This window comes from Candoia aspera, chromosome 9 (assembly GCF_035149785.1).
Source record: "Candoia aspera isolate rCanAsp1 chromosome 9, rCanAsp1.hap2, whole genome shotgun sequence".
Classification (NCBI taxonomy): Eukaryota; Metazoa; Chordata; class Lepidosauria; order Squamata; family Boidae; genus Candoia; species Candoia aspera.
Genome location: NC_086161.1, coordinates 18,074,645 through 18,098,526, shown reverse-complemented (window position 1 = coordinate 18,098,526; position 23,882 = coordinate 18,074,645). Strand labels below are relative to the sequence as shown.

General features: G+C 41.3%; 1 protein-coding gene across 1 annotated transcript in view; it reads right to left on the bottom strand.

Moving 5' to 3' along the window:
- LOC134502843 (zinc metalloproteinase-disintegrin-like ohanin) overlaps positions 1 to 23,882 on the bottom strand; it is a 36,063-nt gene that overhangs the window by 9,810 nt on the left and 2,371 nt on the right. Inside the window, exons 2-10 of the mRNA XM_063311362.1 lie at positions 10,077 to 10,189; positions 8,386 to 8,462; positions 6,876 to 6,954; positions 6,168 to 6,244; positions 5,213 to 5,408; positions 3,828 to 3,890; positions 2,616 to 2,684; positions 2,143 to 2,312; positions 1,152 to 1,236 (exon numbers count right to left, since the gene is read on the bottom strand). Of these exons, the coding sequence (XP_063167432.1) occupies positions 1,152 to 1,236; positions 2,143 to 2,312; positions 2,616 to 2,684; positions 3,828 to 3,890; positions 5,213 to 5,408; positions 6,168 to 6,244; positions 6,876 to 6,954; positions 8,386 to 8,462; positions 10,077 to 10,189 (929 nt within the window). The remainder of the gene's footprint in view (positions 1 to 1,151; positions 1,237 to 2,142; positions 2,313 to 2,615; positions 2,685 to 3,827; positions 3,891 to 5,212; positions 5,409 to 6,167; positions 6,245 to 6,875; positions 6,955 to 8,385; positions 8,463 to 10,076; positions 10,190 to 23,882) is intronic.

Here is a 23,882-nt window from a genome sequence, read left to right as displayed (position 1 = left end):
TCCTATTCCTTCTCTGTGTTAAAAAATGAGATCTGAGTAGAAAACTAGCCTCAGAGGAATTGGAAGTCTTTCTCCAGAGTCTGCTAGTTTTCTATATGCAATGAGTTTTGTTACTGTCGGTTCGTTTTTAACATGGAGAAGCACTAAGAAAGTGTATTGTTCATCTGAAGCTGGAAGCCAAAGGATTATACCATCCCAGCATTCCTCCACCTCCTTTGAATGCACCTGCATCCAGGAGAAAAATTTAAAAGCCCTGCAGCTACACCATAAGAAAAGAACAAAACTTATCCGTCCGTTTGTCTGCATTTATTTACATGCGAATTCAGTCCAAAAACTACTCAGGGGCTTTTGCTATGAGCTGGCATTTTCAGAGTATTCACACATGCCCATTTCCAGCCTTCTGTGATGAAGGCTGCCATCCTAAACAGACCTAAGAGAGAGTTGGTCCTTCTGAATGAAAATGAGACTTCCCTGAGCACCAGGCTTAGGGTTACCCTATTCTACCAGGATCCTAAAGCTGCTTATTGAGGAGCAGACCTTTTCAACCTCCATGCGGCTTCCTTCTAAGTGAACATTACAAAGATAATCTTTCTCATTAAATGTACTATACCCAACATCTTCTTAACTAATACGGTTTTCTTACAGGATCTTAAAGTACTGGAGCCTTTTTTTAAAAGCAGATTTAGAATTCTCTCATTTTCTCAATGTATATTAATTCATCCTTATGCACAGTCTAGATCCGAACTTTCCTGGAGTGAAAAAAAATGGTGAATGTTTGTAATTAGGGTTGCTAAGAATTTTGTCAGTAGCCTTGTTTGGAAGTATTGTAACATGATTTGACCTGCTGCAGCTGATCTGCAGATTCAAACACAGTTTTCTTTTGACTACTCCTGATCTGGAAAAGTTATAATATACTGTTTCTCTTTAAAGCTCAATCCATAGAAAAAGCTTGTTCGACAAGGTGTCTAAAATAAATTGTGCAGAAATTCCATCAAGTGAGACAGAACCTGGAGATGTCAGATTTGTAAGTAAATACGTATGAAACTGATGTGGATCAAAAATAAGAAGAGTCTTTTTTTTTGTAATAACGTTATTCCTGTATATAAGTTTTCATTGCCTACAAACAGGTAACAGGTATCGTTTCCACCAACCTGAACCACTGCCAGGGAATGACTAGGAGAGCACATGGTTCCCATGTAAGTTGATCCTAAAATTGGTCCTTTGAAGTCAATACCCCTATAAGAAAGAAAGGTGATAAAGTGGGGTGGGTGGGTGGTAAAATCTCTAGAAGGTGGGAGTCCAATCTGTGGCCCTTGGGCATAGGCAACCCCCCATGGCTTTTGCAAAGCCCCTACTCCCGTCCTCAGTTCCTGCCAGTTTTCTGGAAGTTTGAATTCAGTTTAGGCTGTACTCACACAAGCCATTTAACCATTTCTGTTAATCACATCCAGGATACATTTGCACTATATGATAATCTTAGCTGATGTTAACCTTGATTAGGTTGGGGAGGGGGGGTTAGCATGTTGTACAAATCCAGCCCATTAGTTGAATTTACATTCAAACTATTATGAAAACCCCAAATGCAGGTTTCTTTAATTATAGGATTTCTTCTATCAATTTGTCTGTCGTGTTATTAAAGACTAGATGAGCTTGTAAAAGGTGGCTGAATGGTAGGACAAATCAACATCTGTGGGAAAAATGAAATGGCGTTTTTTACAAATGTGTTTTGTACTGTCTTTTTCACCTTTGATCTGCCCTCCATCTAGCTCCTACCATATTTCATAAGACCCACTGGTTATGCACATAACCTGTAGGATTGCTTACAACACAATTATCAGTTCATTGGCCAATATATTATAGATATAAACCAACATGCTAATTTCTTGCTCATGAGACTGTATGACAGTATATAGGCTGAACTCACACAGCATCTTTAACCAGCACATTAAAATCTAGCAGATGCACTCATACAACTTGCTAAGCACAAGTGTCGCCCAGGATTAGATATTTTATTATTTTACACTTGAAGTTTCATTCTGAGAGCTGTTGGAGAAAATGCAGCATAGAGCAAAGGTTCTGTGCCAGCACTAAACGTTCCCATATTGCTCCACCCCCGTTCCCTTTCCCTGCAGTGAGACATACGTGAGCAATTGAGCATTATCATTCCTTTTGCGCTTCAGCAGATCTGATTGCCTCCATGCTGAAAAGTGATCCAAAGTGATGCTGGCTGATGAATCGATGACAATCTTATCTCTGTCAGTCCAAATTTCTAGGCCAATCAATGCTACGTGAATATTCAAAGCTTTGTAAACCTGTGGGGTGGACAAGGCATCCATCAGAAACTCAAAGACAAGTAAACCTTGAGAAACATTTCAAGAGTAAAAGGCAGCTGACATTGGCCTCCCCATGCAGGTGAAATGGAATATTTTGGGGAAATAATAATAATTTATCGAGCAGGAGAACTAAAATCATAAAGAAGAACCAGGTGATCATTCTCTTTATTCAAGAGAGAGGAGAGAAGGAGGACTGGAGGGAGATTTGACCATTGGGGGAGATGGGCGGTGATATAAATTTAAATAATAAATAAACAAATAACCTTTGCCATGTCCTCTTACCACATTCATATAGTTGACCATTTCAAATACTCTTGTTTTTACACTAGTAATGTGGCTGTTCTTCCTGAACTACAGAAAAGACAAAAATGTTAAAAAGAGACCATAACTGGGAGATGAAGGGGTTGAAGGAGAGGGAGAGAGGGAAAGGACATGTTGGGGAAAGGAATAGACCTAAAAATCAGTGAAGCTGCTGAAACAGAAACAAGAAATCATTTTATATCCAAGCACTCATGTCGATTCTTTTGTCTGATTTTTACCTACATTTTTGCCATCAATATATTAACATTACTAACTTTTCAGGGCCACACATGGGCTTTCCTCCTTGTTGGAGAAAATGTTGGTCAGCCTATTTAAAAGCTTTCCTTAACTGGATGCTATATTTCCTTGTTCAGAGAAGTGTGAGAGAACCACCCTTTACTTCACATCATTCATTTCATGTGCTTTCAGCCAGTGAGAACAATGGGATAAAATAAATTTAGATGTACACTGAGGGTGTCAGCCCTGTGAGGTAGTCCAGACAAGAAGCACACCCAGAAGTACCAGCCCTAACTTTATTGTAAGGTTACATTAATAGAATCTGGCAAGTCTGAAAGTACATCTCTCCCCCCTCGTCTTTACAGCCCAAGGAACTAGGGAGGGTCCCTTCTGAGATGTCTGCCACACCCCCATGCCTTCTGTGGACTCAACTGCCCCTTGTCTGACCCTTGTCTGGTCTGCGGCTCTTCTTCCTGTCTCCCACGGTCATTCCTCACAATATCACATATGGCAACAATGTTTTTATAACTTATCTTTTAAGTCAACTTTCTCCAGCCCAATGCAATAACTCTGTGCATTTTGATGAAAAAACACTGAATTAACAACATTTCATTTTTCATTTTCCCATGGAAAGTTGTTTTACAGCAGAATAAGAAGCTTCCATCTTTGCAGTAAATAACTTTATATGGGAACAGAATATCACTATTGTTACAATTTAGATAGAGTCCAGGAAAAAGTAATGTGCAAATCAGAGAATAGTTAAACTTCATATATCTCTTAACAATATTGGGTCAAATAACATTATCAAAGCACATTATAAAGCACATTTTAAGACAAAATCCAGTTAGAATGTTATGTTTGGTAATGTCTTCAAAAATTTACCAACATTAAGAAAGACAGAAACAAAATTGTGTATTTAATACAGAAAGAAAATGGAATAATATCCAGGATACTTACCACTCTGTTGTCTACAACTATGTAAAATTCAATGTACTTTTTGGCCTTCAAGTATTTCTGTTTCTAAACAGAACAATAAACAGAAGCTTGTTTAGAGATGTTGCCCCCCTGGAGCGAACAGGAATGTTGGGTCATCAGATAATCAGAAAATGGCTTATTTTACTCTCTGGTCAAAGGACATGAACTTTCAGAAATACTGGCTCTTTGAAGAAGGCATTTATAAGGAGAGAACTTGTTAAAACTTTAGCACTTAGAGAATGTGCTGAGAAATTTCTCAGGAAGAAGTACATTATGAAATGAATTGTCAGGCAGAAACAAAAGTCATCTTTAAAAAAGGTTTGTCATGACATGAATCACTTACTTTGTATATATTATTATGTGGCACTTGTTTCCAACTGCACCCATTTTGAAAATTTTATGATGCCTATTTTTTTTTTATCCTTTCAATCATGTCCAATGCACGGAGACTGCCTAGACAAGTCCCTACAGTTTTCTTGGCAAGGTTTTTCAGACATTGTTTGCCAGGATAGACTGGGGATAAACAATCTCAATTTGCCAGAAATACTGAAGCCAAAAATCAGGTCAGTAGGCGAGCAGCAGATTTTATCATCATTTTTGGTATCTGCATTTGCATTTTGATATTTGCTCTGTCACAACAGTTATTATTCCATGTATATCATATTTTAACAGAAGAACTTGGGCTGTTGAATGTCTGGATATGTTTTAGCCAGTTCCAACCTTGGTCACCAAGTGGAAGGAAGGAACGTTGTCTAGGATTCTGGATGCATTGTTTTGTCTTCAACATTTTCTACCTCCAGTAGAGGAGGAAAACATTAGGAGTATGAGAATCATCTGTGACCAGGTTCAGTTTGTCAGTTTTGATTCAAATCATTGCTTCAATCCAATTTGATGATTCAAATCGAATTGGAAAATTGAGTCAAGATTATGTAATGCTCTATTAGACATCTGAAAGCACTCTGATTCGGTATTTCAGAACAGTTTCTCCCCCATCCCATGTCTCCTACACCTGCATAAAAGAGGCATCTGATCTGATAATTTGATTAAACTTTCTAAACCGATGCAGAAAGTTGAGATGATTTGGAGATTCAGTTGAAACAGTTTTGACCCAAATCTCCAAACTAAGCTTTGCATGGCCATAGAAAATGCTATATACCTGGGTCATGTATTTATTGCTCATCTGCTTTCCCTATTCTGTCTTGGACAGCGTGGCCTGAACAGAATTTTAGAAATGAAGTTTCCTCTCCTGTGAATTCTTTCTAAGCACTCCTAGAGGATTTCTCTTTGACTTTACAATTTAGAAACAAGTAAATTGACCCCTGTTCTCAAACCATGTTAGATACTTGGGGTTCTAATGCCAGACTTACTTCAGCACTTGTGCTCATCCGAGAGGTCTTTTTGATGGGGTCAGCTGATTCCCAAGTTGTGTTGGTTACCCCACAGACTTTGGGGGTCTCATCCTCTTTTTCTAGACTCTCATACTTGAAGACTGCATGGGCTTCACGGTCTGAGAGCTTCAAGGGTTCAATAAGGTACTTCTCACCATGACTCGTGAAATACCCTCTGTAAAACAATTGTAGACTCTTTTTGAATAGGGGGATCAGAGGTGGATAACCAGTTTTCACCAACCAAGCCAACATCTCCTGTCTTTTTGAATCCCTCTTTAAAATTCACTGAGACTTTATTTTCCTTCCCCAGCATTCCTATCATTTTCTCCTGCTTCTCAATGGTACAGCTATGATCAGCACAACACAAGATATTGCATAGTCTCAATACAAGCATGAAATATCTGCACAATACTTGTATGGAGAGAGTTTGGCATGGAATCCAATATTCTATAACTCCTAGGGTGGTTTTTTGAAAAATTAGGGGAAGTTTCTAGCTCTGGAAGTGTAAGACTGAAGCTTTTTGAAAGATTCAGTCAGTCTTTGTGTGAGCCTTTATTCCCAGGGGTGAAATACTGTATGTGTTATTACCCACATATTTCCCTCCTGTACACCTTCTAGCAAGGTGCCCAGTCTGCAAACTTCTACTTATCTTCTTTCCCTGTAAGATCACCTCCTATATATAAAGGGGGCAGGGGCTGGGAAGCTACTTTAGACAGAACTGATTTAGCTCCATACTGTCTCTACTGGCCGGCAGCAGCTCGTCTTGGTATCCAACCAAAGTCATTCTGAACTCTGCAGATGTCTAGGATCAAAGCCCACTAATCTGCATGAGAAACATACATTCTACTGTTTAACTATGACAACCTCAAGAGCAATAATAATCGTAATATTTTCATTCTTCATAAAATAAATAAAAGGAAAGACACCCTCTTACTTCAAACCATGGCATGCACTGATGCTTGCAGTCGAGTCCGTATCATTCTGGATGTGGCCATCATAATAGCAGTGATCCTGTATGGAGGCAAGAGGACTACACTGGGTAAAGCTAGTTTGGAGTGTGATTTGCTGTGCAGCAGTACAGTTCCAGTGTGTTCCACAAGATAAATGAAGTAACGAGGAGGACAGGAACCCGTCCAGAATATTTAGATCCAGGAGGACAGAAAAACTCTCTAGTATTGATTGTTCCAAAATGGATCAACAGCAGTCTCCATAAAAGCAAGTGGCACTGCAAAACTGTGCTCCCAAATTATTGAACTTTTCAGTGGAGCGTACATGGGAGAACTTTGTGGCACATAACCTGAACCCAGGGGTATCCATAGGGTACTGTCAAAAAGGACAAGGTGGTGGCACCATTACGATGCAACAAGAAACAGGCAGTGTTTTGACTGTACCTTTGTGGTTGCCATCTTCATTTTTTTTTTTAACCATACTCTCTGGACAGCCTGGCCTGAATGTAGCCACATTCCAAACTACCATTCTTACTGGTGCTGTATGTTCATGGATCAAGGCAACGACCCCTTTTTGATCTCACCGTCAGACCTTCTTGTTTGAGTAACCTGGTCTGGTGCATGCATGTTTGGAATATTGTGCACAAATATTCTTCTCCATTTATTTCATAAAAGTAAGATGCTCTGGGTACTACCTCAGTCTGAGGGCTTGTTGTAATTTCTCTGCCATCAGGGGAATAATGGGTCTCACTGTAATCATGGGAAAAAAGTCCTCTGGAAAGAATACAAGAAAGACGTTGTCTAAGCCAGGAGTTAAGGAGGAACAGAGATAATTACATAATAAATCTACAACTACCGTATAATGACATTTTAAGGATGTCTTTCAATATCAAAGGAGAGGAGCAGCTATTTCAATCTCATCCTGGTACCTATTTAATAGGAGTGCAGAGCAGCCTGGATTTGCCCCAGCAAAAAGCTTTGCACCAAAGAAGCCATGCAATTCTCTTCCTCAAGGCCCAGAGGTGGCATGATTTTCCAGAAGTAGGTATCTTGTATGGTCTCTTCTTTGACTCCTCCGGCCTCTGCAAGACCCTGATGAAGCTTGAAGGTCTGCCAAGGAGAGCAATGTAGCCCCCTTTATTTTAAGAGTAAGGGGGTCCACATTGCTTCAAGAAGCAACCTCAAGGGAATGGATGCCTTGAACCCTCATTCGGAAGCCCCTCTCTTGAAGTTCTAAACCAACACCACGGAGTCACTTTCTACTCCTGAGGACTATGCAGACACATCTATGCAGTCTTCTTGGCATTGCCTACTATTTCTCCACTCTAGGCATAGCTCCGGTATTCTCTGCTGGTTTCCCATCTCAGGACTAAGCAGTTCTAGCTTTGCTTTGCTTCCAAGCCAAAACAAGGTCAAACCTTCATATTTCAACAATAGAAAAGGGGAGCACTAGAATCACTAAACCACATGTCATCTAACTGAACATGAAATTTCTCCAACAGTATAAGATCAAGTGGTACAAATAGACACACACAAACAAACTAAAAACCCTCGGCATGACAAATGCAAACTAAAAACCCTCGGTGCAAATGAGATCCCTCCCCCCGTAGAATCTTCCAAGTTCACAATCCCAGGTGCTCCTAACGACTTCTGATGGTCTGCGGGAAAAGTCCTTGAACAGAGAACATAACCCAAACACATTCCACTGTAATGAACACAGATACAGAGCTTGGTACAAGGTTTCACAGCAGCTCCCTCCCAACAGAAACGCGCGTCAGCACCATGGCATGTGAAACATTATGATGTATACTGTACATTGAAACAGTGAACATGACACCACCCCGCTATAGTCGGCCAAGAAAACTGCAAAAGCGGCTTCGCTCCAAAGGGTCAGACATGACTTGGTGTTTGCACAGGGAACCTTTCGCCTTTCACACTCACTGGCTAGACCAGCCAGTGAAAGATACAAAACCTGTTCCACTGGTTAGTTATTATGCACATATAAGCTAAGGTGCAAGGCTGTTTATAATTATCTTTATTAGCATCAGGATTTATAGTTCAAGTGGAGCACCACTAAGAAGACTGAAATGGTATTCTGAAGAAAGAGCAGGTTGTACTATTTCTCTCAGAAAAAAGATTATGTCCTCAGAGACACCTTTCCCACAGTGTTTTAGTAAAGTTAAGACAAATGTTGAGTTAACATACTTATTTTTTTCTAGGTGAAGGACCACTTTCTCTCCATTCACTTTCATTTCATACTGAACGGTATCTTCGTAATTGCTCTGAAATGCAAAGAGTTCAGTGTATGGATAAGTAACGGCTGAGTACCCTTTAAAAAAAAATAGGCCAGTGAAATGTGCACATTCTTAACAGTTCAACAACTGTGTCACACCCAATTCATTGCTTAGATTTGGATTATTTCTTTTGGTGCTTGAAAGCCACAGTAAGATCTTATTCAATTCAATCAAACTTTTCTGCACAGGTTCCAGATTTCCTTCTCCAATTCTTTAGCACAACAGCTTGGTGAAATAGGCTGGGCTGGGACCGTGTGACTGACTCAAAGGTCACCCAGTGAGCTTCCATGGCTGAGGATGGACTTGAGTCTGGTCCATAGTCCTAACCTCGAGCTGTGATCACGACACCATCTTCACCTGGAAACACAACTTTTATATTTCAAAGTTGTGCATTCTGGGAAGCCTGAAAGGGTGGTGATTTTACATCCCATGGTTCATAGTTGTCTCGGCTGCCCACCATCTTATATGAAAGGTGTCCCAAGAGCATGAAAAGACAAAAGAGATCCCTCAAAGGTACCTATTAACAGCAGCAATAGTCCAAGCAGGCATGTAGATTGCAACATTAGCACTGCAAAAGTCCACATAACCCTTAGATGGCAAAAGCTTTTGATTCCAAAAGCTCTGTGTGCTGACAATTAGTGGTTATCAATAGTTAGCCCAGATCTGGTAAACCTGCACAGTCATCTTCACTCCCATGAAATGGAGTGTCAGGGCTGTGTAGGTTTCACGCAAACCGTACCAAACGTAACTCTTGATATGAATGGTTAGTGATCACGCACAGAAGTCTTTGTGCATGGAGTTTTCTCTGAGTACTCCACTTCAGCAAATCTTTAATCAAAGTGAAAGATGTGTCAGGGCAATTGGTGAAGAAAAGCACACTGAGTCAGACTGCAACTCTAGTTCCGTTATTGTTCTCAACCGTATACAGAATCTTGCCAGACTAAAGGCTCGCTAACTGAGCTAAAGGGAAGAATACTCTTGGGAATCTAGGGTGGCACTATTCTAATTTTTTTCCCTGGCCTCTGCTGCATTCTCCAAGCTGTGCAAACTGTGAGAATGCTTATCAGCCTGGAATGGACTCCCTCCCCCTTTCTTTAATCTTTAATCAAATCTTTAATCAAAACTTTAATCAAAGTGAAACATGCCTATGAAAGTTTACACAGTCTTGTGAGATTTATCGTATGTCTATCTAAAAAGAGGAAATCATTCTTTAATTGCAGGTCTCTATATAAATCCATCTATGCAAATATTATTCAAGATCTCAAGGTCTCTAAGGGACTGGACTAGGATCCCAGACAGTACCAGATTCAATCTAAAGTGAAACCAAGGTGATAGGTTCCCCGAGATACCCGCTCCCATCATCACTTTTCCTATTCTATTGCGACTTTATAAGTACCTCCCTTTATAAATCAGGACAACCTAAACTTCAACATGAACCATAGATACCGTGGGAATTTCTCAGGACTTTGGCCCAAGAACCTGATGGCAGACCTTCGAAAGGAGTAGATTTTAACTCTAACTCTGCTTCACAGGGATCCTAGGCAAAACTCAGGGTAACATTTATCAATAAATAAATGGATGAAAAGAATATATTTTTCTTACCTTTTGCTCAGGTTTCTGGGCTTCTTCCAGGACTCTTTTGTGCAATGCATGGAGTTTTTGGGGATACACTATTTCATAATTGTTAGCCCTCCCGAATTCCTTTGTAGAGCTCCCTTCATAAGAAGAAAAGAAAGGTTTACTTTGGCATGTTATTCTACCTTTTTCACATCGACAACACAAGCTGTCATTCAGTTATCAGTGAAGCACGGGATCTTTTTCCAGTGGAACACAGCAGAGAAATCCAGTTTCTCTCTGAGCATGGAAGTTGCTGAATGGTGTTTGACAGCGGGGAGTCTAACGGTGGACATTGCTTGGGGGGAACCAAAAGAAACACTTCGGCAGCCTGAATGGTCAGCAAAAGAAAGAAAGAAAGAAATCTCAACAACTGGGCATATTTGTGTACTGAGTGATGTACTGAGATTTATTTATTTACTTTTTAATCCAGTCTTTCTATCATGAAAGCTTCCAAACTTCTGCACATCAAGTTAACCCCCCAGCAAGCACACACACACACAAAAGCTGCAACAATAACATGCTTGTAACTGCAAGTGGAAACAAAAGAAGAACTAAAATATCCACAGCCACAGGGTCGGGAGAAAAGGCCTGCCATCCAGACACCTACAGGAACGAGACAGCCTTTATAGTCTGCTTCAAGGCCAAAGAGAGAGAGAGAGAGAAGAGAGAGAGAACCAGATTTCTTAAGGAAGGGAGTGACAACTTCAGAAACAAACTGGAATCTAAGGCAGCACAACTAGCCCTTGGCCTGGCAAATGTATCTTCTAAGACGGATGGGCATTCTCCAAAGGTAGCCCCAGGCAGAGGATTACATCTTGCTCGTACAAGTATCTACCTACCCCATTTGCACGAGATGCGCCCAGAAACATGGGAGGGGTTCAACTCCCCCTGCTAGCAAACAAGGTTCCTGTTTCTCTCTTGCTTAGGGCACGAGAAAGCAGCAATTTCCCTTCCATCTACCTTTCTTCTTTATCGTGTTGTCCACCCTCAATTATTCTTCTAATTGTTGGGGCTGCCCTCTTTGTAAGGGCAACCCCATCTCTCCTTCTTTTAACAAATCAGGACTACTCCAATGAGCTTCTGACCCTTAGTTCTGTTTGGGCAACCCCCTTAGTCAGTTGAGTATCATTATTTGTAATGATATGTGGGAATGACCTTGGGAGACGGGAGGAAGAGCCACAGACTGGTCAACTGGCATGTAAAAGCTATCTCAGCCCACAGAAGGAGGGAGGACATGGGAAGCATTTCAGAAGGGACACTTTCTGTTTTTCCAGAGCGTAAAAGGAAAGGAAGGGAGAAATACTTTCAGTCTTGTAAGATTCTGTTGGGAGCGTGTTGCAGTAGTCCAATCAGGAGGTGACTAAGGCATGAGTGACCACAAGCAGGGCCTCCCAGTCCAGGAATGGACATAACCGGTGCACAAATGCACTTGTGCAAAGGTCCCCTGGCCCTAGCTGCCACCTGCTCTTCGAGCAGGAGCTATGAATCTAGGAGAACGCCCAGACAGCTTGTTCAATTCTGAATGGAGTAGTGCCACCTCATCCAGAACCAGAGATGGAAACCCTCCAAATCCCAGAATGGTGCCTCCCACTCTCAACTCCCTCAGCAGATCAGAAGGATACCATGGCTGGTGGCATCAAAGGCTGCCGAGAGATCAAGGGAGCCAGGATGAATGCACCACCCACATCCCAGGCTCACCACAGGTCAAAAACAATTGTGGCCAAAGTACATCTCGGTACTGTACCCCGGTCTGACTCCTGACTTGAAAGTGATTCATGCAACACCCTTAACCCAGCACAATACACTACCTAAATTTACCAACTAGACTGGCTTTACTGATATACTAAACTTCCAAACCCAAACACCAAGGTTATAACTGAACTTACCCTATTAGTAGTACACTTGCTAGGACTTGCAACAACCTGTTTAAGACAGCTTTCCATACCAAGCTGAGCAAATTTCCTCAGAAGTCTCATATGTAAGGGGAAGTGTTTAAGATCATCGTTACCGTGGATTATAAAGAATATTTATCTATGTGGTGCTAACTGGCAGAAATCTGAAAATCTTGCCTTGAGAAAAGTAAGTAGCGTCACATTAGCTTGAGCATAGTTTGAAGATCCTCTGTAACAACAATAACAGTGGCTTCTGTTTGGCTGGATTATGCGAGCTTAATTATTTGATGTCTAATTGACCTATTAGATGAAAATCAAAACTGAAAGCACTTTATCTTTCTGTTAACATTTTGCTTCCTGAAGTTTTCTTCCAGCAAACTCTCTCTCCTCTTCAGTCTTCTAATCTTTTTTACTCACATTATTGGAAAACTTTCTCTCAACCTGAACATGCTCAGGACTTTTCTTTCTCAGGATCTGTTTCCAGCTTGACAGAATATAAACATGTACCAAACAAACAAAGATGTCCATGTAATTTTAGCACAGAGGTGATATTTGGGAGCATTCTTTTGGTGAGTCTGTAGAACAGGGTTTCTCAACCAGGGATCCTGGGACCCAAGGGTTCCGTCAGAGGTCACTACGGGTTCCCTGGATCACGGTTAATTTTAAAAATTACTTCAAATTTGGGCAACTTCACCTTAAAGAGGTAAAGTTCATTATTATTTTTAGTTTAAGGACACTGTTAATGCATATATACAGGCCCACACATGAAACGATTATAAAAATTGTGTAACTTCTGGCCTATCTTTCAGCCCGAATGTGCAGGGGTTCCCCGAAGCCTGAAAAATATTTCAAGAGTTCCTCCAGGGCCAAAAGGCTGCTATAGAAACTGATGTTGGGCAAATCCTTCTTCATCATCAAAATGCTGATAATTAGTATGCTGATTTTCCAGGCTGCTGTAAATGTTTATTTTTCTATTGTTTTTAATTGTTTTAGATGTTTTTAGAATTGTTCACCATGCAGAGGCTCTTGGTTGAGATGGGCAGCTATAGAAATTAAATAAATAAATAAAAGAAAGAAAATCCATAGAAACCTCTCAGGTGGAATAGTCTTTTAGCACTAAGAGTCTGAAAAATGAAACTAAGGAAAACATCTTACCTTGATATGGAAAAACAGCTAAGCATATAGTAACCAAGAGAGCTCGGACCATTTTGGAGCTTGGATTCCACCGCATGATGGGGAATCTCTTTCTGCTTTCAAGCAAGTCAGTGCCAACCTGAGCTCTTCTCCATTTGACTGTGAGAAGCAAGTAATGTGTCCTTCAGCTTTATTCTTGCCTTCACATGAGGAGGTGTTTGTACTACTAGAGGGCAGATCTTCCAGCTGGCTTAGCACATGTCACTCCAACAATGATATATGGAAGGGTTCCTTCAAGGCATCTCTCAAAGTGAAAGCCCCAAGGAGGGGACCTATTGGTTACAGCGGAGCTCTCACTGGCCTGCTTGTTAATACAACTGAATGTGGGTGCCCTTAAGCCTTGCAGAGACTTACGACCCCCATTGCAAACCTCCAAAACCACAACCTCCCTTCCAGAAAGGAATCAGGACCACTTTGGATATGATTTCCAACTACTTTTTGACTAAGCCTCTGGACATGTTTGCAAGTCAACCAAAGTTTTGGATCCAAGGTGGTGGGGCGGGGATCTTCTGCAACTGCTCCCCCTCCCTAGGAGAACAGCCCGGCAGGCAGGCCTCTTGCCCTGGGTCTGGGGAAATGTTCTGGCTTGGACGGTTCAGGTAAGGCATGTGCGTCTCGCTTGGGGAAGTATATCTACGCAAGTAACACATATATCATCCCCAAGGTATAAGAGTTAAAATGTACAAAATTAAGTTGTTAAAATCTAAACATGAGTGCCTTTAGGTTAAAAAAAAAATTGGTTTGATCACCTATTTCTCAAGTTATATGTCAATTTGGGTATTTATTGGCTTCTACGAGTGGGACAATTTACCTCGTTTTCACACAAATGACTTGATGCATCAAGACTTTATGAATGAAATTACACAGTCTCATAATTTTGATGTCACTGTGGCTTGTGAAAGAAACTTATGCTTATACACCTTAGTTGTTCATAATCACCTCTCATTCATGGCATGTGGTGCATAGCAGTGCATTGCATCTTCCGCATACAAGATTGTTGTAAAGATAAAAAGGAAAACCATGTTTTGGGGAATAGCCAGCTTCAAATGTAATAGATTAGAGCAGCCTTTCTCAGCCTTTTGACCCTGGAGGAACCCTTGAAATATTTTCCAGGCCTTGGGGAACCTCTGCATATTCAGGCTCAAATATAGGGCAGAACTTATAAAATTATTTGTTTCATATGTATGCTTGTATGTATGCATTAACAGTGTTCTTAAGCTAAAACTGAAGAATAAAGCTTACTTCTTTAGTGCGAAGTTGCCCGTATTTGAAATATTTTTTTTAATAAATTGTGATCTCCCAGGGAACCCCTAGTGACCTCTTGCGGAACCCTAGGGTGCCATGGAACCCTAGTTGAGAAACCCTGGGTTAGAGTTAAGGAGGAATATCGGCTGGGAGATATTTCCTACTGGCCAATGTCTGAAATGAAATGAAATTAATACTTCTTATTTCAAAGTTTGGAAAAAGCTGCATTCTGTTGTATGCTTGGTTGGGAGTGAGACTCCCTGTATGCGGTAGAACTTACTTCACAATAAATAACACCTAAAGCATTTCAACATGTGAAACAGTTTCTACTTTGAGCCTTTTGCATTTTAACAAAGCCTTTTAACTTGTTTCCAGATGGTGATATCCTACTCTCCCTAGATACATTTCTCCTTTTCAGGTTGATGCGTAGATTGTCACTGGTGACCCACTCCATTTTTTAAAACTCTGGAGAAGGATCCCACCAAATGCAAAGGGGTCACTCTGAAACAAAGGGGTGCAGATTGTTGCCTGACCTATAACATTATTCAAGTGCAGCAGACAACTTCTGCAAAGAAACAACTTAATTTAGTGGAACTTACTTTCAGAGGGGCCATGGATAAAATTTCCAACCCAGATTGGGGGGATGGGGAGTTTGTATAAAACTGAGAAATGTGGGTGGGTGATTGAGGCATAGGTAGCACTAAAATAGAACAGGTGGGGACAGATATAAACAGGAGTCAACGTTGTTTAAAGTATTACTGCTCTTGTAAATGAGCAACCTGCTGTGCTGGACTTCCAATTACTCCCTTCCTTCCCCTTCTTAAGCTACTCTAGTCCCCTTAGTGATCTGTGTTATCATAAAGCAGCCACTCCTTTTGAATCCCCCCTCCCTCAACATACAGGATGTCTGACCTTCCAATGTCAAGTCCTTGAGAAGCAGCACCTTTACTGTTGGGGATTCCTTTGAAAGCTTTTTTTTTGGTCTATTGTGGGGGTTCAGGAAAGAGAGAAACTTGACTGGGACCTGGGAGGACTCAGAGGGTTCCCGTCTCCTGCTCTCTCTGCTGCTCTGCATTGCAGATGGAAAAGTAACTCCTCACATGCAGATCCCCACAGACACGCAGCCAGAAGCTCACTTTTGCTTGGGCCTCCTGTCCACAGGCCAAAATCACACCTTTTCACATGCACCCCATGCACAACTCGTTGGCCTTCTGGGCTGAGACCAGCCCATTCTGCTGGTGGAGCTGGCCTTGGTGCTGAAACCATCATGGCTTCCCCAGCTGTCTGGAGAGTAAAAGGAAAGGAAGGGAGAAATACTTGCAGTCTTGCAAGATTCTGTTCATGTAACTTTATAAAAAAGATAGAATTAATCCTCATGGTTCTACTTCTTGCCTGAACTACCTCAAATGGCTAATATTATTATTTTAACTGCTTTCTATTTTGAACTACTGCATTCTTCCCATTCTTCAGCTTTAAAAGTAAATAGACTGAGTATCAAAGGGCTTGGTGAGGGTTGGGCTGTGAATGAGTATAAGCTTATTTATCAAGAACGTAAAGTCAAGGATGAATTGGTCAGAGAGGGAATTATGAATCACCTGCATATGATAGAGAATTGTTATTGTGCATTTGTGCTTTTGAGTCTTTGGGGGTCTGTTCAGCAGTTCCACAATCCGCTTTTGTGGCCCAGAATCTCGGGGAGGGCTGGGATGAGCTGACACATCCATCCTGAAACTCCATGCTGTAACTCTCATCAGAGGATGAGTGGGATGCCAACAAAGACTAGAATATTTCTCTACAACCAGGGATGTTTCCCTAATCCTAAAGGAGAGAAGTACTTGAGCACAGAGATAAAATGCTCCAGCTCTTTGTTTCTGATTCAGAGTAAAACTAGTGGTTAAGGCACCAGGCTAGAAACCAGGAGACTGTGAGTTCTAGTCCCATGTTAGGCATGAAAGCCGGCTGGGTGGCCTTGGCCAGTCACTCTCTCTCAGCCCAACTCACCTCACAGGGTTGTTGTTGTGGAGAAAACAGGAGGGGGCAGGAGTATTAGGTATGTCCGCCACCTTGGGTTATTTATAAAAATAATAAAGGCGGGATCGAAAACAAACAAACAAACAAATAAATAAATGCCATGCTCAGGGCCTTTCCCAACTTGCATTTAAATATGGCCTTCCCCAGTCTGAGTTTAACATCTATCCACTCTATCACACTGGCTATCTAAAAGAATTCAGGGTGTCACAGCATAACCTGTTGTGCATAAATGCCATAAATATTTTGTTGGTGGGGACATTTTCTGCTGAGAGCCTCTTTCCCACAAAAATAATTGTTGGAGGCCCTATGTATACCAATAGTGGACAGGGACAAAGCTAAAAGCAAGTAGGGCCATCAGCCATTCCCCTTCTCTAATGGTCTCCTTCCTTTTACCTTCTTCCTCACGGAGCAGGCTGCAGAAAAACAGAATGGATGGCTTTTTGTCAGAGATCTGGTCACTCAGAAAGGACTCTGAAATTCAGCTGTGAGCCACATATGGCTGAAGGGCTGCCTTAATTTGGAATCATCACTTCAACAAGGACTGTTTCACAAGGATTGTTCTTTTTGCACAGGTCATGAGGGCACATGCCTTACAGGTAAAAGACATCATTCATCTGCATACTTCTTTGAAAATCACCTGTATATTTATAACACCTAAGCCATAATGCCAGCCTGAAGCTATGAAACATTAGTAGTAGTGACTAATTCAGAGCGGTTTAAAGAACTGTGCAGAGAACTTACACTTCAGCTTGAATAATAGGAAACTAATTAGGGAGTAAACAGATCCATGTTACAGCTCATTACATAAGAATGCTAGATAGCAACACAGCAGGATATATCCATAGTATAGATCCTACATAGCAAGCTATGAATTGTGGCCATGGGTCAAAGTGTGCCAAAGGTATTGCCTCTGATGTGACCTTTTCACAAGAACATAAACAAAGTGGAACAGATTCAGAAGATGGTGAAGAAGATGGTTGAGGGTATGTAAAACAGTCCCTATAAGAGAGGCGCACATTTTTTTTCCCACCAAGGGCCACATTTGGTCCTTAGGTACCACACCAGGGGTGTACTCCAAAAAGTGGATACAACCAATCCAAAAACCAGATTGCATTTAAATTTAAAGTTAAAGCTAAAGATTAGAACTTGTACTTGTGTATATTTTAAGTTCACTTTGGCACACTAATCCCTCTTATTTTTCAGTGATCCTCTTCTGAACATTTTTCCTGCTGGCAAGCAGCCATTAAGTTACCTTAGTGTAGGGAGTGGTAGGAATCAAATTCTTAACTCTGGAGTCATTTGTTAGCATGAAGTCATATTTAGCTTTTTATAACAAAAAAATGATCAATGTGAAGAACCAGTGAGCTAACCCCAAATTGGGTTCACACAAAGAATAATTTGGCCTGAAACAATACAGTGTCTTCCTCCCTGTACGGAATCACTGTTTTGTCTGGTCAAGAACTTGCTTTTTAAGAAGTTACCTTGCTACTTTGTTCAGCAACTTCTAATTAGAAAAGCCTCAAAGGGAGCAGTGGCTGTTTATCTGACCATATATGAGGTTTCTAATGGTCCAGTGGACACTTCCAGGAGCAATATAATTTGATCCATAAGGGTTCTTCCCCAGGCACCAGGCTCCATAGAAATGAACTTAGAAGTACAACTTAGGAAATAGCAGTTAGAAAATCGGGATATATGTGCTCCATTTATCTGTATGGGAGCAGGCTTCTGGTCAGACCTGTCAGCACTGTCCTGCCATCAGTCTGCTGGAAGTAAAACACCTACATTTGTTCAAGTATTGCCTTATGAGGAATCAGGTGTTTTGGAGCGATCACTCTTGTTCTCTGGTAGCAAATTCTCTCTGCCCTGCCTACAGCTGATTTCCGGTGAGTAAGTGGATATAAAATAGGTTCTGCGTGGGTGTCCAGAATCTATTTTGGGCAAAGCTACCTGAAAGTAAATTACTTGCCAGCAATCTGGGGAACAGAACATGCCAACAGCTAACACAGGGTTTCATCTGTGAGGCAAGCAGAGCACTGGCTGCTTCAATCAGTGTTATAGAAGGAGATTGGCAAAGGAAATGTTCCACCCACTCCCCAGTCTTTGAAATGTTGCTGTGTGCTGCTGCTGTGGCTGCTACCCTGGATCCTGAAGATGGAGATTATTCAAAGTCTGCACATTTGCCTCTGTTCCATGATTCATTCTCCCTCTGAATTTGGTTACACAGAATATGAAAAAAATATGAGTTGTTATGGCCCTGGATTGTTTTTTAGTCTACAACATACAACCGGATCGGAATGTTAAATGCAATTGCCTCTCAACATATGCTTACTTGTACTAAATCGGTCTTTAGATGGGTTGGCCCTCACCTCCCAGAATCTCCAACCAGCATTAGAAAGGCTGCACTACATGTTACCAAGAAGAATGGGGATGTATGGAATTCAGTTCCACCATTTTCCCCCTATAGATTCTCCCCTATACTCCAATTCTACTTTCACAACACCCCTGCAAAGTAGATTGGGCTGAGAGATAGTAATGGGTGCAAAGTCCTCTGTAAACTTCCTGAATCAGTGGGGATTCGAATCTTAACCTCCCCGATAATACCTTGACAGGCTAACTAGAGTATAGGCACATATTTAAGATCTGAGATGCAACTGCATTATGTGTATAATAGCCCACTGGCTATATTTTCTGTGTTTAATTTATTAAGTTAAAGATTTATAAGGCTACCCAATGCAACCATGTGACTTTGGGCAGCGTAGAACAACAGGAAACAAACCCTAAACCAAAAAAGAACCGCCTAATGGTAAAATATAGACCACATCAATACGAATATGAAATACAACATATGAAATGGTGACCAAACACGACAACAAAACAACCCAAAAGGGACTCCACTGAACTGGCCCCGATGCCTGGGGGAAAACTCAGGTCTTAATGGCTTTCCTAAAGGTGAGCAGAGTAGGGGCTTCTCATATGTCAGTGTGGGGAGATCATTCCAGAGAACAGGGGCAACTACAGAAAAGGCACACTTCCAAGGTCCCCATAAGGTGACAACATTTAAAAGAAGGGACCTGGAGCATGCCCTCCCTGTGGGAGCATGTGGGGCAGGCAGATATTCCTGGGGGAAGGTGGTCCCTCAAGTAACCTGGTTCTATGCCATGTAGGGCTTTTAAGGTGATAACCAGCACCTTGAATCACATCTGGAAAACTATGGGAAGCCAGTGCACCTCATGGAGTAGCGGGGTTACATGGGCATAACCAGTAGCGCCCCTAACTACCTGCACCGCTGCATTATGGACCAACTGAAGTTTCCGGATTGTCTTTCAGGGCAGCCCCATATAGAGGGTGTTGCAGTAGTCATTTTTTTAAATTTAATTTTATTGATTAGTTGAACTGACCTTCAGCAAGATAAAATTAAAATATAAACAAAGCGTAACCAAATAATAAGAAGGGATACAATAATAAAACAAAATGCATATATATGTGATCACAGTACAAGGAGGCAGTAATGAGATGAGAGAGTCACCTTTACAGGGTACCCCAATTTGTTAAATATATTGGGATCTTCAAGCCCCAGCCTTCAATATGAACATAGCAGTTCAGCGTACAATATATATATATATTATTACCCTGGAGAAAATAAGACAATCTAAAATTTGGGTCCCAGTACGCTGTTCTTTCCAATAGTGGATATAGATATTTAAGTCTGATAGATGCATATAGTCGACAATTAAACAGGATATGAGAAATATTTTCAATATCAGGTGAATCGCATATACAAGTTCTCTCATAGTATGGAATGTTGCGAAAGCATCCATGTTTGGCCATTGGATGCAACAACTCAAATCTTGCTCTGGAAAAAGCCCTTAATAAAGATTAGGGAAGACTCACAGGGAAGTATTTTTCAGGTTGAAAATTTGTTTTGTTAATAGCCAACCACTTTAAAGATCTATTTTTGCCTAAAAGCTCCAAATCAGTTTGGGCACTTATATCCATAATTCTCTGCATAAAAAATTTCCTTGCTTGGGGGGCCCCAGATAGTAAGTGCTGAACAGAAACCCCACAACATGAGATAACACCATAAAGTTGACAAGCCCACGTATTAGGCTGCGTCATACTTAGCTGTTCAATTAGGCAGATTCTAGGAAGTCTATTAAGGTCCATTGTTTGAATCTTCAGCCAACATGTAAAAACTGTAATCATTAGATAACTATTTAGAGGATAAAAACCAAATTCTGCTCTGACTGCTGAGGCAGACGTGTTCCTATCAGTTCCTAAAATGTGCCTCAGGAAGCACGTTTGAATTCGTTCAAGTGGGGAAGCTTTGTTTAACCCAATAATTCAGCTCCATAAGTCATCATCGGAATTATTTTGGCCCTAAAGACTTTCAAGGTTGGTGTCAAAGTGCTTGGTTCGTTGTGATAAAATAAGTATAAGTGTATAGCCTTTCGGTACTTGCTTCAGCTCTTGCCACACCTCTTCTAAAATGTTTCATTCACAAGCCAGTGTTAGTGAAAGTCACCCCTAAATAAGTATAAGAATTCACTTGTTCAGTGGGTTCTCCATTTACAGTATATGCCAATTGTATTTCACATTTTTTTACTGAATACCAGCACTTTAGATTTGTTGTTGTTGTTTATTTGTTTAGTCACTTCCGACTCTTCGTGACTTCATGGACCAGCCCATGCCAGACCTTCCTGTTGGTCGTCAACACCCCCAGCTCCCCCAGGGACGAGTCTGTCACCTCTAGAATATCATCCATCCATCTTGCCCTTGGTCAGCCCCTCTTCCTTTTGCCCTCCACTCTCCCTAGCATCAGCACCTTCTCCAGGGTGTCCTGTCTTCTCATTATGTGGCCAAAGTATTTCAGTTTGGCCTTTAATATCATTCCCTCAAGTGAGCAGTCTGGCTTTATTTCCTGGAGAATGGATTGGTTTGATCTTCTTGCAGTCCAAGGCACTCTCAGAATTTTCCTCCAACACCACAGTTCAAAAGCATCGATCTTCCTTCTCTCAGCCTTCCTCATGGTCCAGCTCTCGCAGCCATATGTTACTATGGGAAACACCATTGCTTTAACTATGTGGGCCTTTGTTGTCAGTGTGATGTCTCTGCTCTTAACTATTTTATCGAGATTTGTCATTGCTCTTCTCCCAAGGATTAAGCGTCTTCTGATTTCCTGACTGCAGTCAGCATCTGCAGTAATCTTTGCACCTAGGAATACAAAGTCTTTCACTGCTTCTACATTTTCTCCCTCTATTTGCCAGTTATCAATCAAGCTGATTGCCATAATCTTGGTTTTTTTGAGGTTTAGCTGCAAGCCAGCTTTTGCACTTTCTTCTTTCACCTTCGTCATAAGGCTTCTCAGTTCCTCTTCGCTTTCAGCCATCAAAGTGGTATCATCTGCATATCTGAGATAGTTAATGTTTCTTCCAGCGATTTTAACTCCAGCCTTAGATTCCTCAAGCCCAGCATGTCGCATGATGTGTTCTGCGTACAAGTTGAATAGGTAGGATGAGAGTATACAGCCCTGCCGTACTCCTTTCCCAATCTTAAACCAGTCCGTTGTTCTGTGGTCTGTTCTAACTGTTGCTACTTGGTCGTTATACAGATTCTTCAGGAGGCATACAAGATGACTTGGTATCCCCATACCACTAAGAACTTGCCACAATTTGTTATGGTCCACACAGTCAAAGGCTTTAGAATAGTCAATAAAACAGAAATATATGTTTTTCTGAAACTCCCTGGCTTTTTCCATTATCCAGCGGATATTGGCAATTTGGTCCCTAGTTCCTCTGCCTTTTCTAAACCCAGCTTGTGCATCTGGCAATTCTCGCTCCATGAATTGCTGAAGTCTACCTTGCAGGATCTTGAGCATTACCTTACTGGCATGTGAAATGAGTGCCACTGTTAAATAGTTTGAACATTCTTTAGTGCTTCCCTTTTTTGGTATGGGGATATAAGTTGATTTTTTCCAGTCTGATGGCCATTCTTGTGTTTTCCAAATTTGCTGGCATATAGCATGCATTACCTTGACAGCATCATCTCGCAAGATTTTGAACAGTTCAGCTGGGATGCCATCGTCTCCTGCTGCCTTGTTATTAGCAATGCTTCTTAAGGCCCATTCAACCTCGCTCTTCAGGATGTCTGGCTCTAGCTCACTGACCACACCGTCAAAGCTATCCCCGATATTGTTATCCTTCCTATACAGGTCTTCTGTATATTCTTGCCACCTTTTCTTGATCTCTTCTTCTTCTGTTATGTCCTTGCCATCTTTGTTTTTGATCATACCCATTTTTGCCTGGAATTTACCTCCGATGTTTCTAATTTTCTGGAAGAGGTCTCTTGTCCTTTCTATTCTATTGTCTTCTTCCACTTCCACGCATTGCTTGTTTAAAAATAATTCCTTATCTCTTCTGGCTAACCTCTGGAATTTTGCATTTAATTGGGCATATCTCCCCCTATCACTGTTGCCTTTTGCTTTCCTTCTTTCTTGGACTACTTCTAGTGTCTCAGCAGACAGCCATTTTGCCTTCTTGGTTTTCTCTTTCTTTGGGATGTATTTTGTTGCCGCCTCCTGAACAATGCTGCCAACTTCTGTCCATAGTTCTTCCGGGACCCTATCTACTAAGTCCAGTCCCTTAAATCTATTCTTCACCTCCACTGCATATTCCTTAGGAATATTAGTGAGCTCATATCTAGCTGATCTGTGGGTCTTCCCTAATCTCTTTAGTCTGATCCTAAATTGTGCAAGAAGAAGTTCGTGATCGGAACTACAGTCAGCTCCAGGTCTTGTTTTTACCAACTGTATAGATGTCCACCACCTTTGGCTGCAAAGGATGTAGTCAATCTGGTTTCGGTCTTGTCCATCTGGTGAAGTCCATGTATAAAGCCATCTCTTAGGTTGTTGGAAGAGAGTGTTTGTTATGCAGAGTGAGTTGTCTTGGAAAAATTCTATCAGCCTATGTCCTGCTTCGTTTTGTTGTCCCAGGCCATGCTTACCTGTAATTCCAGGTGTCATTTGACTGCCCACCTTAGCATTCCAGTCTCCCGTGATGAAAATAACAGCTCTTTTAGGTGTGTTGTCCAGTAGGTGCTGCAGATCCTCGTAGAACTGCTCTACTTCAGCTTCTTCAGCATCTGTGGTTGGGGCGTATAGTTGGATCACTGTGATGTTAGATGGCTTGCCCTGAATTCGAATTGAGATCATTCTATCGTTTTTTGGATTGTACCCAAGCACTGCTTTAGCCACTTTACTATTAATTATGAAGGCTACTGCATTTCTTCTGTGGTCCTCTTGTCCACAGTAGTAGATCTGCTGGTCATTTGATGTGAAGTGGCCCATTCCAGTCCATTTCAGTTCACTGATGCCCAAAATGTCTATCTTGAATCTTGACGTCTCACCAATAACCACATCCAATTTGCCCTGGCT